Source organism: Mauremys reevesii, linkage group 2, assembly GCF_016161935.1.
Source record: "Mauremys reevesii isolate NIE-2019 linkage group 2, ASM1616193v1, whole genome shotgun sequence".
In the NCBI taxonomy this organism is placed as follows: domain Eukaryota; kingdom Metazoa; phylum Chordata; order Testudines; family Geoemydidae; genus Mauremys; species Mauremys reevesii.
This window is the reverse complement of record NC_052624.1, coordinates 175,240,783-175,256,564: the sequence shown is the minus strand read 5'-3', so window position 1 is coordinate 175,256,564 and position 15,782 is coordinate 175,240,783. Positions and strand designations below refer to the sequence as shown.

Below are 15,782 nucleotides of genomic sequence, written 5' to 3'. Positions count from 1 at the left end.
TGCAGTGGGTCAGCCCCCGGGGGGCAGAGAGGGAGTGCCACCTTATCCTTCTCTGCGTTTCCCCTGCCCCCCAGCTGCAGCCCCACTCCCAGGACCGGCTCCAAGGGGCAGGGGGTGCGGACAGGGATGAGGGGTGGCATGATCCTCAAAAGTTTGGAGACTGCTGCTCTAAAGTATAATTCAGAATGGCAGGCTGAAGCATTCTTGCAGTATAGCTGGGGGTAACTTACATGCTGGAGACTGTGAGTGAGAGTGGTTGTTCTCATAGAGAAGCAGTGTAAAATGCACCCCAGACTGGAGAACTGAGGGGATGTGCTATCCAGCAGTCCAGATTGTACCCTGGGTAATGTCACAGGGACATGTTTTATTAAAGGTTTATCTTTCATCTGGATTTTTGTGTCATTCTTTATTGATCTGCGTTTTGGTGTGGGATGGGTTGGGGAGGTAGGGAAGCTATGTATTGTTTCAGCTGCTCTCAGCCCTGGCCTGAATGGAGATCTGAGGAGGTTGGCAGAAAGAGTACCACTTTTGCTGACTCCTGTATATGGAGTGTGGAGAGGGCACAATAGAGCTGAGACCAGCCTGTGCAATCTGCTCATAGATGTCTGTTTCTCTGGCTGTGCTTGCACAGTCTCTTTTCCTCACAGGCCGAGGAGATCCATGACTTCTTTCCTGCTCCAGGCAGGAATGTGTCTAGTAGCTCGGGGCGGGGGCATGATTGCATGCTCACAGAAGTGAGCTTGTAGTTGTGCTCATTGAGATGGGCAATCAGGAAAAGGCATTTCAAAAACATGCTGAAGATTTTAAAGAGACCGGGTGGGTTCCGGTCTCTGTCTCTTGGGCAGTGGAGTTCCAAACTGTGACCAGAGCAACCACTGGCACAGGCATAGGGGCATTGTGGGACAGCTGCGGGAGAACTGTTAGGGTCAACGCATGTGATTCAATGTCTACTCTCACACTGTGTCAATGGAAGGTGGACCAGGTTTTTGATCGTTCAGTGAAGTGGTGTTATTGTGGCACTGTAATGCGGTGGTTAGATCAGTGGGGGAGAGATTTAGGTGCAGACAATATGCACAACTAGATCGAAACAAGTCGACTTTGGTCAATCTAACTTTGTCATGTAGATCAGACCTTTGCATCCTAGCCAGACTCTAAGTAAAGATGCACCCATACATTTTCTAAACAGACATCAGTTTCTTATATAAAATTGATACTTTGCAGGGTTGTTGTACCATGAATAAGTTTTAAAGTGACCATGAAGAGCAAGTAAAGATCTGTTGGCTGCCTGAATCTTGCTCAAAAGTTTAAAACTTTGTACATCAATGTACAGACCACCTAACCAGGAAGAAGAGGTGAATGAGGCTTTTTTTAAACGGCTAACAAAACCATCCAAAGCACAGGACTTGATGGTGATGGGGGACTTCAACTACCCAGACATCTGTTGGGAAAATAACACAGCCAGGCACAGATTATTCAACAAGTTCTTGGAATGTATTGGAGAGTTTTTTATTTCAGAAGGTGCAGACAGCTACCAGGGGACAGGCTGTTCTAGCTTTGATTTTGACAAATAGGGAGGAGCTCGTTGAGAATTTGAAAGTGGAAGGCAGCTCGGGTGAAAGTGATCATGAAATGATAGAGTTCGTGATTCTAAAGAATGGTAGGAGGGAGAACAGCAAAATCAAGACAATGGATTTCAAGAAGGCAGACTTTAGCAAACTCAGGCAGCTGGTAGGTAAGATCCCATGGGAAAGAAGTCTAAGGGGAAAAACAATAGAAGACAGTTGGCAGTTTTTCAAAGAGACGTTATTAAGGACACGAGGAAACTATCCCACTCCATAGGAAAGATAGGAAGTATGGCAAGAGACCACGCTGGCTTAACCAGGAGATCTTCAATGATCTAAAAATCAAAAGAGAGTCCTACAAGTGGAAACTAGGTCAAATTACAAAGGATGAATATCAACAAATAACACAAGTATGTAGGGACAAAATTAGAAAGGCCAAGGCACAAAATAAGATCTAACTAGCTAGAGACATAAAGGGTAACAAGAAAACATTCTACAAATACATTAGAAGCACGAGGAAGACCAAGAACAGGGTAGGCCCCTTTCTCAATGAAAGGGGAAAAATAATAACTGGAAATGGCAAAGGTGCTTAATGACTACTTTGTTTCAGTTTTCACCAAGAAGGTTGGTGGTGATTAGACATCTAATGTAGTGAATGCCAGTTAAAATGAGGTAGGATCAGAAGAGGTTAAAATAGGGAAAGAACAAGTTAAAAATTACTTAGACAAATTAGATGTCTTCAAGTCACTAGGGCCTGATGAAATGCATCCTAGAAGACTCAAGGAGCTGACTGAGGAGATATCTGAGCCATTAACGATTATCCTTGAAGTCATGGAAGATAGGAGAGATTCCAGAAGACTGGAATATAATGCCTATCTATAAAGCACAACCCAGGGAATTACAGACCAGTCATCTTAACTTCTGTACCCAGAAAGATAATGGAGCAAATAATTAAGCAATCAGTTTACAAACAGCTAGAAGATGATAAAGTGATAAGTAACAGCATGGATTTGTCAAAAACAAATAGTTGTTAAACCAACCTGATGGCTTTCTTTGACAGGGTAACAAGCCTTTATATCTTGACTTTATTAAAGCTTTTGATATTGTCTTTCATGACCTTCTCATAAATAAACTAGGAAAATGCAACCTAGAGGCTTTCCAGCGCTGCAATTACACCCTGTCCACACTCTGGGGCACAACCAGCTGCAACTCCCGGCTGCAGCACTGGCCGTACACCAGGTCTGCTTTTTGTTGTCAATTCGAGCTCCGGGCTCGAGGAGCTTAAAATCCACTCTCTCTCTCTCCCCGGTCCTCACCACACTGCCCTTTTGACAGCTGGACGACCAGCGCACCCTAGATGGAGCTACTATAAGATGGGTGCAAAACTGTTTGGAAAACCATTCCCAAAGTTATCAGTGGTTCCCAGTCATGCTGGAAGGGCATAATGAGTGGGGTCCCACAGGGATCAGTTCTGGGTCTGGTTCTGTTCAATATCTTCGTCAATGATTAAGATGATATAGAGAGTACACTTATAAAGTTTGCAGACGATACCAAGCTGGGAGGGGTTACAAATGCTTTGGAAGATAGGATTAAAATTCAAAATGATCTGGACAAACTGGAGAAATGGTTTGAAGTAACTAGGATGAAAGTCAATAAGGACAAATGCAAAGTACTCCATTTAGGAAGGAACAATCAGTTGCACACATACAAAATGGGAAATGACTGCCAAGGAAGGAGTACTGTGGAAAGGGATCTGGGGGTCATAGTGGACCACAAGCTAAATGAGTCAACAGTGTAACACTGTTGCAAAAAAACATCATTCCGGGATGTATTAGCAGGAGTGTTGTAAGCAAGACACGAGAAGCAATTCTTCCACTCTGATTAGGCCTCAACAGGAGTATTGTGTCCAGTTCTGGGCGCCACATTTCAGGAAGGATATGGACAAATTGGAGAGAGTCCAGAGAAGAGCAACAAAAATGATTAAAGGTCTAGAAAACATGACCTATGAGGGAAGATTGAAAAAATTGGGTTTGTTTAGTCTGGAAAAGAGAAGACTGAGAGGGGACATGATAGCAGTTTTCAAGTATGTAAAAGGTTGTTACAAGGAGGAGGAAGAAAAATTGTTTTTCTTAACCTCTGAGGATAGGACAAGAAGCAATGGGCTTACATTGCAGCAAGGAAGGTTTAGGTTGGACATTAGAAAAAACTTCCTAACTGTCAGGGTGGTTAAGCACTGGAATAAATTGCCTAGGGAGGTTGTAGAATCTCCATCATCTGACTTTTAAGAGCAAGTTAGACAAACACCTGTCAGGAATGTTCTAGATAATTAGTCCTGCCACAAGTGTAGGGGGCTGGACTAGATGACCTCTCAAGGTCCCTTCCAGTGATTCTATGAAAATCTTGGCTATCCCTTCTATGATTCTATGAAAATCTTGGCTTTGTAGGTGCTGCTTACAACCCGTCTGGAGGATATATCCCTTCCTTTCATAAAAAAGAAGTTGGATCTGCTGGACAAAGGATACAACTAGCTCCTCTTGGTGCATCAGCATCAGGTAAGAAGCATCTCCATAACCTTATCATGTAGTGCACCATAAGCACAGGGAATGATATTCAATTCCCATAATTTCCAAGGAGGGTTTTTAAGAGGGTTTTTTTATATATATATATACTTGATATGTTGGACTGGATCTGTAATGGTGTAAATCAGTTGATCTAAATTGACATAACACAATGAAGCTATGCTGATTGGCATTTACTGAGGATCTGACTGGTTACCATTTCAAAATGGCATGGACCTTCCACTAACAAGGTCAGGTACATGTATCAGTAATAAATTCCAATTTTTAAGCTTCCATCTTAAAGTAGCCCCAAAGTTTTCAGCATTATTTTTCATAATTTTTTAAATAAAGGACCCTCTGCTAAACAGCGTGTTTTAACTGGTCTCCTTGCATGGGCATTTAAGATGGGTTTTTTTTGTATTTTTATCTCATTGTGTGGGAGTTGGTCATGTAAATCCTTGGGCTTTGAGATGAGAATATATTCTTTGATGAGAATATATTCTTTGAAGAATAATGCTGCTGTGTTAATAGAACATTTCAAAGTAGCTAGGCTATTTTGTCTGACTTCTGTTTTCTGTAATATAAATGACTGGTTATAACTACAGTTGATGTAGTTCCTCCCAATCAATTTGATAAACCAACCCAGAGACGAGATCAGAAAAGCCATCACCATGATGAAAAAAGGAAGAAGCGCGACCTGGTGACGATATCAGCAGAGAGCAGAGGAAAGCAGACCTGCTGCCCTCTGGAAATGCTGCCCCCCCTCTTGAAAAAATGGAAAAGAAAAAGAAGTGATTCCGGCTGACTGGAAAGAGGATATCTCATCAAAATCAAAGAGAAAGGAGACAGCAAACTGTGTGCCTATAGAGGAATCACCACCTGTCGTCCAGGAGGGGAGGAAGGTCAGTCCTCTTAGAGAGAAGAAAGGAATGAGATGATCCACACAGCTAGAAGAGGAAGGCAGGGCAGGTTTCAGAGAGAAGAGATCATGGAGACATGGTAGCAGCTCATCATATGTCAGTCAGTCTGGAGTGGAACTCCTCTTGTACATCATCAAGACTGACTATGAAAGAGATGGATCGGATGGATCGAGACCAGAGACCTGCTCCTTCTCTTCGCACATCATCACAGCAAAGGTGGTCACCCAACAATCAAATTCATCATGGCATACACTGAGTGATCCACGGAGGCAGCTCACAAACAGCACAGCTTCCGACCAGGAAGAGGAGCACAGGATGCTTGGTTGTCACTTTCTCTCTTCTCTCTCTCTTATTGGATGAAGACATCCACCAGCGTAGGAATGAGAAATGGATGAGGATGAATGGACCAACCCCTTGATGACCTGGACTTTGACGACCTTGACTTTGCCCTTTGCACTGCAGCACAGCAGATGAGAGAGATGCAGAGGCAGAAGCACCAGCCAGCAGGTTGGCCTCACAATCCACACAAACAAGACAAGGACACAATCCAATCAATCAATCCAACAGATCAATTCCATCAGCAAATGGAACAGCCCAAAAAAAGTGAAGTCCTACCTACCTAGCATCACCATCCTACCCAGCAGCATCGTGGCAGGACAGTGGCACAAAGTAAGGATTGAGCAAGGAGCAGCAGGCAAGAGGCAGAGAGAGAGAACAGCTGGAGAGAGGAGATGAGACTGTCTAAGAGCAATTCTGGAGCATCCTTCCTACTGTATGGAGCTGAAACTGGGAGGGAAACCTGAAAGAGGAGCAAAACAATGAGGACCACCAAACAAACACCTCAGAGAGAGCAGTCCAGACCAGGATTCTCCAGATCCAAGTCCCAGTCCACATCAGTATCCACCCACATCTTGCCTCCCATCAGGGACAGAGGGAGGAACAAAAAGGAAGGGAGGGAAAGGAGAAGGAGAACACAGGGGACATGCCAACAAACAGCACCAAAACAAGCAGCCACACACAGCAACAGGCAAGGCAAAAAAGAAGGCAGGAAAGCAAAGACCAGGAAAGCGAAAGCGAAAAAATTAGCAAAAAAAGCAACCAAAGGAAAAAACCTGATAGAATGGCCCCAGCTGGAAGGAATGCCTGATCAGATGTTGGTTGTGGCTGGTGGTTGATGGGGCGGGATGGCCTAATGAATGAATAATGGAATGATGAATGATGTAGTTCTGCTTTGTATTAAAGCATATGTGAAAGGAACTGTTATTTTATCATGCAGTATTTATGTATTTAGCAGTTTAAGACCAATACAAAATTTCACTGCATATAACTGTTACCTCATCTCATCTGTAATAGACATCACATTCTGGGCACTAGAAAGATATTGAATGAATTAATAATGAATTAGGCTATGGAAATATCTCTGTGGAGAAGTAGAGGAAGCCCATTGCTTGGGACATTTAAAACTAGACTAGAACAAAATCGTAATAATACCGACTGTAGGGGACAGTACTGTGTTGGCAGATAGATATTAATGAACTGGATGCCCTAACCATTTTTTTCTCTCCCTAACTTATCTGGTTAGAATACTACTATTTTTGTAGCACATTACTTTCTTCTCCCCATAACATAAGCTTCTGTTCTTGTTGCTTCCTTTTATTTTCGAAAATAATTGTGCTCTCATCTGTTTTCATGTCTTCATTTATTCTGCCTATCATATATTTTTACCATCAGTGACATTAAAAGGTAAAGAAAAAATTAGCTAAAATTAACCAGCCAAAAAGGCTGTCGGCATTGTGTCTGGCTCAGGTGCTGTCATGTCAGTAAGAGGCATGTATACAGCTTCGGTTTTTTGCATGAGAGCGCATCCTTGCTCTCAGCAAAGCTATGTATTGTATCCATTGAACTCCGGGCAACCTTCAGGAGCAAGTATCAGAGGGGTAGTCATGTTAGTCTGGATCTGTAAAAAGCAACAAAGAGTCCTGTGGCACCTTATAGACTAACGGAAGTATTGGAGCATAAGCTTTCGTGGGTGAATACCCACTTTGTCAGGCGCAGAAGCAAGTATATCTTGGAGAAAACCACTGTGCTAATTCTATGATTAAGCCCCTTTAAGGGTGACACAAATTTTCACGCTGCCTCCATGGGCATGTCTGGCTTTCTTTGGACCACTGTAATGCTCAATATGTAAATTGTATTTGATTGGCTCTGCCGTGTCAGTCTTCTTGATCTGTTTGGTGGTTTTCTGCATGCTGTGGTTGTGCCAGGAGGAATGTCTTGTGTCTTGCTTCAGTGGAGGAGGGGGCATTATAGCAGTTATACTGCTAATATAGGCACAAATACAGAAATAACATATGTACCTCCTAGGTAATCATGTTCCATAATAAACTATTAGTGTGAAGTTTTAATAAAAAAAAATTGAAATTCAATTAAAGTAGTTTCATTGTAACCTGGTTTTGTGGATCAGCATGGGAGGTGGTAATAAGTGCTCATATTTCAAAATGACCAACAGTGACATGGTCTTTGAATTTAGGGTTTTGAAAATCAGAATCCACAAACAAATGTATGGACGCTAAAACAAAGAACTGCTAAAACCTTGCATTTGGCTCCCAGACTATAAGTCATACATGCAAAGGGCCAGCCCTTATACATGACTACTTGGCCTCCTTCCCCACTGCCAACAGAATTCAATTTGAAGCCATGTTGCCACTAACCTCCTCTCTGGGGAGGGGTAGAAGGCACAGAGCAGTATTTAATGCTAAAAGGAACAACATTATCGCCAATAGAATTCACAATGGAAATAGTACTTGGGGGAAGATATGTCCCCCAGTTTCACTTCCTTGAGGTGGCCTCTGCTAAATGCATGAATCCTCAACTGTGTAGGGCAGTTGCAACTTGATGTTGAAAAATACAGGGAGCAAGTGAAGTGATTCAAATGGGAGAAGTGTGATTTGGCTGTAGCAGCAGGGAAAATAGATTATTTTGTCTGCCTCATATTGGATAGATAGAATGAAGAGAATTAGGAAGGCCAGAGAGTAGGTTACAGTAGTCCAGATGAGAAAGCACCAAGCCATGGAACAATATTTTAGTGGTAGGAGTAAAAGGGATAGGGCATATATGAGGAATGTTGTAGAGGAAGGAGTGATGGGCTACAGCTGGGAAGAAAAAAATAAAGAAAGGGAAGAATCACAAATATCCTCAAAGTTGTGAGCTTCAGTGATCTAGAGCACAGAGTTGACAATGATCACTGAAAAAAAAGGAAGGGAATTGAATTAGCAGTAAAGTTTAGTTCTGTTTTAACCATGTTACGCTTGAGAAGTGGCAAAACATCCAAAAGGATGTATAAGAAAAACATAGAGAGGGAAGTCTGGACTGAGAGAATAGGGATGCAGAGGTAGATTTGAAAGAGGTGATATGAGAGATCATAGGAGTTGAGATCACCCGGATGCAAACGTAGAGCGAAAAAATAGGAAGATCAATGACAAAGCTTGAGAACATCAACAGGGGGATGGGAAAGGAGGAGAGAGAGAGAATCCAGCAATAGTAATACTGTCGGAGCTCTCAGCTAAGGAGGAGGAGGAGGAGAACCAAGGAAATAGTCACAGAAGTACAAAGTGAGAGGGTCTTCAGGAGAGGTGAGTGTTCCAGCAGAGGCCATTTTGATTCTTGACAAATCTGACCAACACTCAATAAAAAACGTTAACATTTTCAAACAAGTTAAGAGACTCAGTTATCAGACGAGTAAACACCCATTTTCAGTGACAACAGTATCCACAGTGCAGATATGTGTGTATATATGCTGTAAGATCCAATTTTGAACTAAATTTCAATCTCAACACATTTTAACAGAGACCATTGCCCCCAAAAAAAAAAAGTGCTTGTCAGCTGAAAGTTGCCAGTAAGACACATCATAATATATTTGCCTCTCTGGTATCCATGTAAGGTAAGACACTTTGGGAAACTTGCTTTAGACTTGATAGAAACCTTATATAGCCACCACTGCCTAGTTTAATAGTTCTTTTATTGTGCAAGTGCAGTAACCCAGTTAGTATTTCACGATCAGTCGCACTGAACAACCTTCTACTGAGAACAGCACAGGACTGTTAGCACCTTTTAATTCCATGAGTCAGAAATAGTTAAGCTTTGGATATTTTCTCCTTTAAAATGGTGAGAGATATAACTTCTCATCCCCACTGCTTCTGACCTTTTGATTGTTTGTTTCAGATTATTCTTGGAAAACCAAAGCTGCTCGTGCTCAATTACCAGGCCCTACTTACAATCCAGCTGCAAAAAACATGAATATCCTGACCCGCCCACCTCCAATTCAGCCAGTACATGGAAGAACAGACTGGGTGGCCAAATATGGAGGACATCGATAGAAGCCCTGTCTCATGGTGCACTTTTCATGCAAGCTACATTGTCATCCTACACTGGGAATCTGAAATGCGTATTTCCCTTAATTTCTGTTAAGCCTGTGCAACAATAGAAAGATTGGAGATCTTGTATTTTATTTCTTCTACAGGTAATAAAATACATTTTACATAGCAATATTCAAAACACTGGCTAAAAGATGGGATTTTATGAAATAGTGTATATAGCATCTTGCCAAAATTGAGTATTTGAACTACTAATAGAAAAAGTGTACATTTTATTAGAAAACTTTCTGTAGACCCAACTGCTGCCCCGTACACTCTTAAAATTGCTTGACTTTAATTTGTCCTATATGAGTAATCCTGCACTGGTGATTTGTGAAGTAACAACTGGCTTCTGAATGGATGCTGCTTCCTTGTGCAAGTTCCTTTCTATGAAGTTGAACAGTGAAAGCACAAATAGTGTTCTGAGGAGAAAGATATGCTGTGTTGCTAGCTAAACAAAGGTCCCAGCACTGAGCTAGATATGTTTGGTGTTTCCTTAGGGATAGTCTCTGCACAATTGTATACATTGGTGAGCACTTACTCCTACAAGCAAGCCATGGAACTATTTGTGTGTAAATACTCACCAACAAGAGAAAGGGTTGCTTTATTTAGCCCTAAGTGGTGTAGTGATGGGAGTTTTGGAACACAACTTACCAAGCAGTGAATGCTACAGTCATGGGGCCAAGGTACCCCAAGACTTTTTTTAAAAACCTACTATTATAATTAAGCTATGTGTAGATTAGGCCACAGTTCTGTAGCTTCCCCTCCCCCCCATTGCCCAGTTGAAGTCTTAATGAGGTTACAAAGAATCAGTTACACAGTATATTTGGCTTATTGACTGGCTAATTCACCAAAACACTAGCTAACTGGTTAGTTAACTCCCATTGAACTGTAGTGTCTTTTCTTAGTGACCATAAAATTAAACTATAGAATTCCCCACTACTTACAAAAATTCACCAAACTACATAAGACTGGAAATGAGACTGTTAGTGGAAGAAACATTTTAAGATTGTTTTCCTTATTGAAGTAAGGATCCAACTCCTTGTTTCTAATAAGTATACAAACTCCTCTGATGCCAGTAGGAGGTATGCAATAGTCAAAGATCTATAAACTTGTCCATCAACAACACATTTCTTCTAATAGGTTATATTTTAATATGCTAAATCAAGGACTTTATATCTTCCAAGAAGCTGTTGGGGTTTTTTAAAATGTTATCCTGGGATGTGTGCTGTTGAAACCTGCATTTAAAGTAGAAATTGTAGACTTAATAGCTACATTAAATCTGCCATTTTAAAGTCCTAAATATGTATGCACTCAATTTTTATACCTTTTAAAAGTACAGTTATGGATTGATCCAAGTATTGTAAAAAGTATTTTGTATAGATTTTATGAGTGTATAAAAATTTTTAGTTCTTCTTGTAGACCTAATTTGCCATAATCCAGTGGTTATGTAATTTACAGGTGCTCAATTTAATCAGAGGCAGACTAGCCATAAAAAGTAAATTATTTTGCTATGAAAACTTCACCCTAAATAGTAGCTAAATAAAATGTCACCATGTAATACTGGAAAAGTTATTAATAGTATCTATAGTGTGATGTAGGAATTTCTGATTAGTATTTACTACAGAGGACTTCAATCCCATGTTGTGTTTTTCTTTACTGGTTTGTCAGTCCTTCAAAACTAATCTTCCTTGTATTATTTAAAGGCAGTTTTTAATATGCTATTTAATTACTGGTTATGTTACTAAAGGACAGACAGACTTTCAAAACAGGCCTGGTTCATTAGTGCACTGTGAATTGGAAAGCACTGACTTCATAATAAAGATCACTTCTCAGGGGAGTACAAGATAGTGGTTTACAGTCTTTATTTATTGTTTTTTAAACAATTTTTTTATAGTTAAGTCAAAAAAACATAAATGGCCAGTGAAAAGTCACTTAGGCCAAGAGATTCTGAAAAACTAAAATATCTGTTGTCATTAATATACATGCCACCTGCTGCTTTTATGTGATCAGAACATATTTACAGCCATGCAAATGAAACTAGCAGCTGATATGGTCAAACAACCATAACCCAAACATGATGATGTCTTGAATGTACTGAACTGTTAAAGCATGCGTGTCCTCGAAATCATGAACATTGCTTTAAAAATGTGAGTGTAAACGCCACAAAAATGGTTAATAAATGAAACAAAACAAAACAAAATAAAGCCCAATATTTTCTCCACTCAGTCTCCACTTGGGTGGCTATTGCTTCGCCTGAACATGCAACGAGCTGCTACTTGCAGCAGTTTGGAATTGAAACTGCCTCCTAGATTTTATTAGGGGTGAAAACGCAGCCACAACAACATTTAACTCTTCATTTTCCAGTTTTGTGGAACAATGGAGAGTAGTGTTTAATGATAGCTACTGAACAAAATTTTAGAAGTTATCCACACATTATAATCCAGTGAGGCCTGGTTCTGGGATTTAGGCACTTAATTTGGCAGTTCAGAGTTTGTCCTTTTGTGAATCCAGTCCTCCTTAGTCTTCATTCATATTTTGTTCAGTTTGTTTAAAGTGTTGAAGTCCACCTTAAAGTACACCCACCTGCATATGTATCCTACAGAGCACATGTAGTTTGCTCAAATCTGTAACAGACCTTGCCTCTTTGCAAACTGTTAGCCCTTGATAACAATGATAACAGATTATAATCTGCACTCATTTTTTTCCTTTTCCACTTAGTGGTTGGGAAGGGGGGGGATGGTTCTTATGTAAATACCAGCCCACTGCAATGACTTTCATTTTCACAAAATATACCCATGCACACAGTGTAGGAAAGCCACAAAACTGCACTAGTCCAGACAAGCAATAAAAAAAACATTTCACAACATATAACTAATTGAACATAAATCTTACTAATAAATCTAAGTGACCCTTCATTTAATTTCAGAGGTGCAAAAAAAATGCATCTGATTTTAAAGCAACACACACCTGTACTTCAAACATTGTCAGATTAGGCATGTTGGGATACATTCTTGAAAGATACCATATCAAAATGAAAGGTACAGTATTTAATCTGGCACTCTTGCTGACAATTGTATGCTTGCTTTTCCATTATTATTCAATAGTGCAGTAGCACCAACAGGCTCTGATCCTTGCGTGGGGCTCCTCTGTGGTAGGCCCTGTCTAAATACATTCTAAAAAAAGAGTCACTGCCCAAGGGAGCTTATGTTGTAGGTATATGGCAGAATGAAACAGACAAATTGGGGTGGAGTGAAAAGGTGAAAACAATGCAATGAAAACATAATAATAATAGGAGATATACCTATCTCCTAGAACTGGAAGGTCATTGAGTTGAGTCTAGCCCCCTGCCTTCACTAGCAGGACCAAGTACTGATTTTTGCCCCAGATTCCCTAAGTGGCCCCTTCAAGGATTGAATTCACAACCCCGGGTATAGCAGGCCAATGCACAAACCACTAAGCTATCCCTTCCTGCTAAAGCACATTGTACATAGTGATTAGTAGTAGTATGTTGGTAGCTTCTCTCTCCCATTTATACCTATTGTCTTAAAGATATAGAGTGTCCCAAATGTGGGGTAGGGATTTCAAGATGAGGGATGTGCTGTGAGAAAGTGAGATCTCAATCCTGCAGTTTACTGTGCTTGGGGGCACCCATGTGCAGTCAATTGCAGGATCAGAGCCTGCCTTTATATTATAGCCTAGTTTCTTGCTTCACAATGAGGATAATGTACTGAAAATGTTAAGACAAATGCCAATTTTAAAGACAGAAATAGCCTCACCCTTTATGGGGAAAAACCCACAAATACCAGGGTAAGATTGATGCAAGAATAGTTGTGTCCTTTCTGCTTGTTTTATGTTGTATGATCATGCAGCTGCATTTTCAGGCTTCCCATATTTTAAGTCATGTGATTATGCATAATTATGGCTGGAGAGGTTTGTCCATCATCTGCAATCCAAGTCACCCAACCATTAATAGACTGTTGAAAGGAAAACACTAAGTTCATTGAAGTTTAAAAAAAAAATCCCCAAAAACACAAGAGCAAGAAGAAAATTGAAGTGATTTGGTTTTATTGAACCTTAACACACACATAACATAGTCCACATATAATTCAACAAAAGGGTCATTCAAAAATATGAACAAGGACAGGGACATGGCATCAGCAATTAATCCTGCAGGCATGAATTTTCAGTGAACAGATTGTTGGGAATCATTAAGAAAAGGGATAGATAAGACAGAAAAGATCATATTGCCTTTATATAAATCCATGGTACGCCCACATCTTGAATACTGCATGCAGATGTGATCACCTCATCTCAAAAAAGATATTTTGGAATTCGAAAGGGTTCAGAAAAGGGCAACAAAAATTATTAGGGGTATGGAATGGCTTCCATATGAGGAGAGATTAATAAGACTGGGACTTTTCAGCTTGGAAAAGAGATGACTAAGGGAAGTTATGACTGAAGTCTATAAAATCATGACTGGTGTAGAGAAAGTAAATAAAGTGTTATTTACTCCTCATAACACAAGAACTAGGGGTTACCAAATGAAATTAATAGGCAGCAGGTTTAAAACAAACAAAAGTAAGTATTTCTTCAGATGTTGCACAGTCAACCTGTGGAACTCTTTGCCAGAGGATGTTGTGAAGGCCAAGACTATAATGGGGTTAAAAAAAAACCTAGATAAATTCATGGAGAATAGGTCCATCAATGGCTATTAGCCAGGATGGGCAGGGATGGTGTCCCTAGCCTCTGTTTGCCAGAAGATGGGAATGGATCACTTGATGATTACCTGTTCTGTTCATTCCCTCTGGGGTACCTGGCATTGGCTACTGTTGGAAGACAGGATACTAGGCTAGATGGACCTTTGGTCTGACCCAGTATGGCCGTTCTTATGTTCTGGAGTTATAAAATCTCATTTCCATAATTCCAGGCAAGGTTCCAGATGATGTCAGGTGCCACTAGTGTAATGCTCTGTTCTATCCAATGTTGATAACTGTCAGCTGCGTGCGTGTGTTCCCTCCGTGTGCTGCCCCGGCTCTGCAGATCGCTAACACAGCAGACCCCGAGAGAACCCCCACTGACCACAGACTCCGATAAGGTATGAAGGCACCTAGACAAGTTTATTGTCAAAAGAAGCACAGAAATAGTTTCCAACAGACTCTACAGGATATACTACAAATATGTGCTCCCTGACAATGCACACAGCTCAGTCAGTGGTGGGACTTTCCACTGCCCCAAAGACACCGCCCCAGAGATGTATTCTTATACGCAGGTACAAACAAGTTACACATCATTCCTGACATATTGAGGTGCAACCCCTCTATGTAACAAGGTACAACCTCTTTACGCAGTAAGGTGCCGCCTCTTACCTTCTACATGTTGGTTCAAACAAAACAACTCTATCCATCATCTTACCCTTTTGCCCCTGTCTTTAAGATGGGTCAGCTTGTTCCTTGTTGTGTGTGTGGAATGTGCAAGTATTGGAGTGTTCTGATATCTAGTGTCCAGTACCTTTTAGGTACGTATCTTCTTGCAGCATCAGCCCTTTCCTTGCCAGCTTCTGTGAGCAGGGCCTGCCTCTGGCTCACAGCTTCACTTTGCTTTAAGTTAGCAAAGTCTTGACCATTACTTTAGCTCAGGCTTTAGGCCTCGTACTGTGGCTCTGATTCAAAGGTTTATGGTTTCAAGGCCTCATCTTACTACACCAGATGCAACTGATAGAAAGACATGAAGTATGTCTTCAATGAGGGGCGGCTCTTGTATTTTGCCACCCCAAGCACGGCAATGAGGCAGCCTTCGGCGGCATGCCTGCGGGAGGCCTGCTGGTCCTGTGCCTTGGGTGTTCCCGCCACCGAATTGCTGCCGAAGCCGTGGGACCGTCGGACCTCTGGCAGAAACGCCGCTGAAGTCAGCTTGCCTGCTCCCCTCACAGTGACTGGCAGGCCGCTCCCCGTGGCTTGCCACCCTTGGTGCACTGGTGCTTGGAGCCACCCCTGTCTTCAGTGGTGTGTGTCTGACATGCTAGCAGAAGACGATAAATAATGGTACCAAGTAAATTGACTTGGCTATTTCATTAGACACAAAAACAAAAACAAACAAAAAAACCCATCAATAAATGTATATACAAACTAGTCTGGAAAAGTTAACATTGTTCCCTTATCTTTTACTACCTGAATATGCTCTCACCTCCTAGCGTTCCCTAGTAAATGTGCTCCTCTGTTGAAAAGAAATGCTATTCTAATCCCTGCTGTGGCACTGACTCTGAGTCCTTGGGGAAATCACTGGAATTGTTTCACTCAGGTTCTCCTCATCTGTTAAACAGGGATAGTA

At 41.1% G+C, this 15,782-nt stretch overlaps 1 protein-coding gene across 4 annotated transcripts in view; it reads left to right on the top strand.

Moving 5' to 3' along the window:
* Nucleotides 1–11,298, top strand: part of MAK (male germ cell associated kinase) — a 56,186-nt gene extending 44,888 nt beyond the window's left edge. For all 4 annotated transcript variants that reach the window (XM_039526741.1, XM_039526742.1, XM_039526739.1 and 1 more), the window contains 2 exons: nt 4,007–4,114; nt 9,262–11,298. In XM_039526741.1, coding sequence (XP_039382675.1) covers nt 4,007–4,114; nt 9,262–9,416 — 263 coding nt within the window. In that variant the 3' untranslated portion in view covers nt 9,417–11,298. The remainder of the gene's footprint in view (nt 1–4,006; nt 4,115–9,261) is intronic.
* Nucleotides 11,299–15,782: the final 4,484 nt, after the last annotated feature.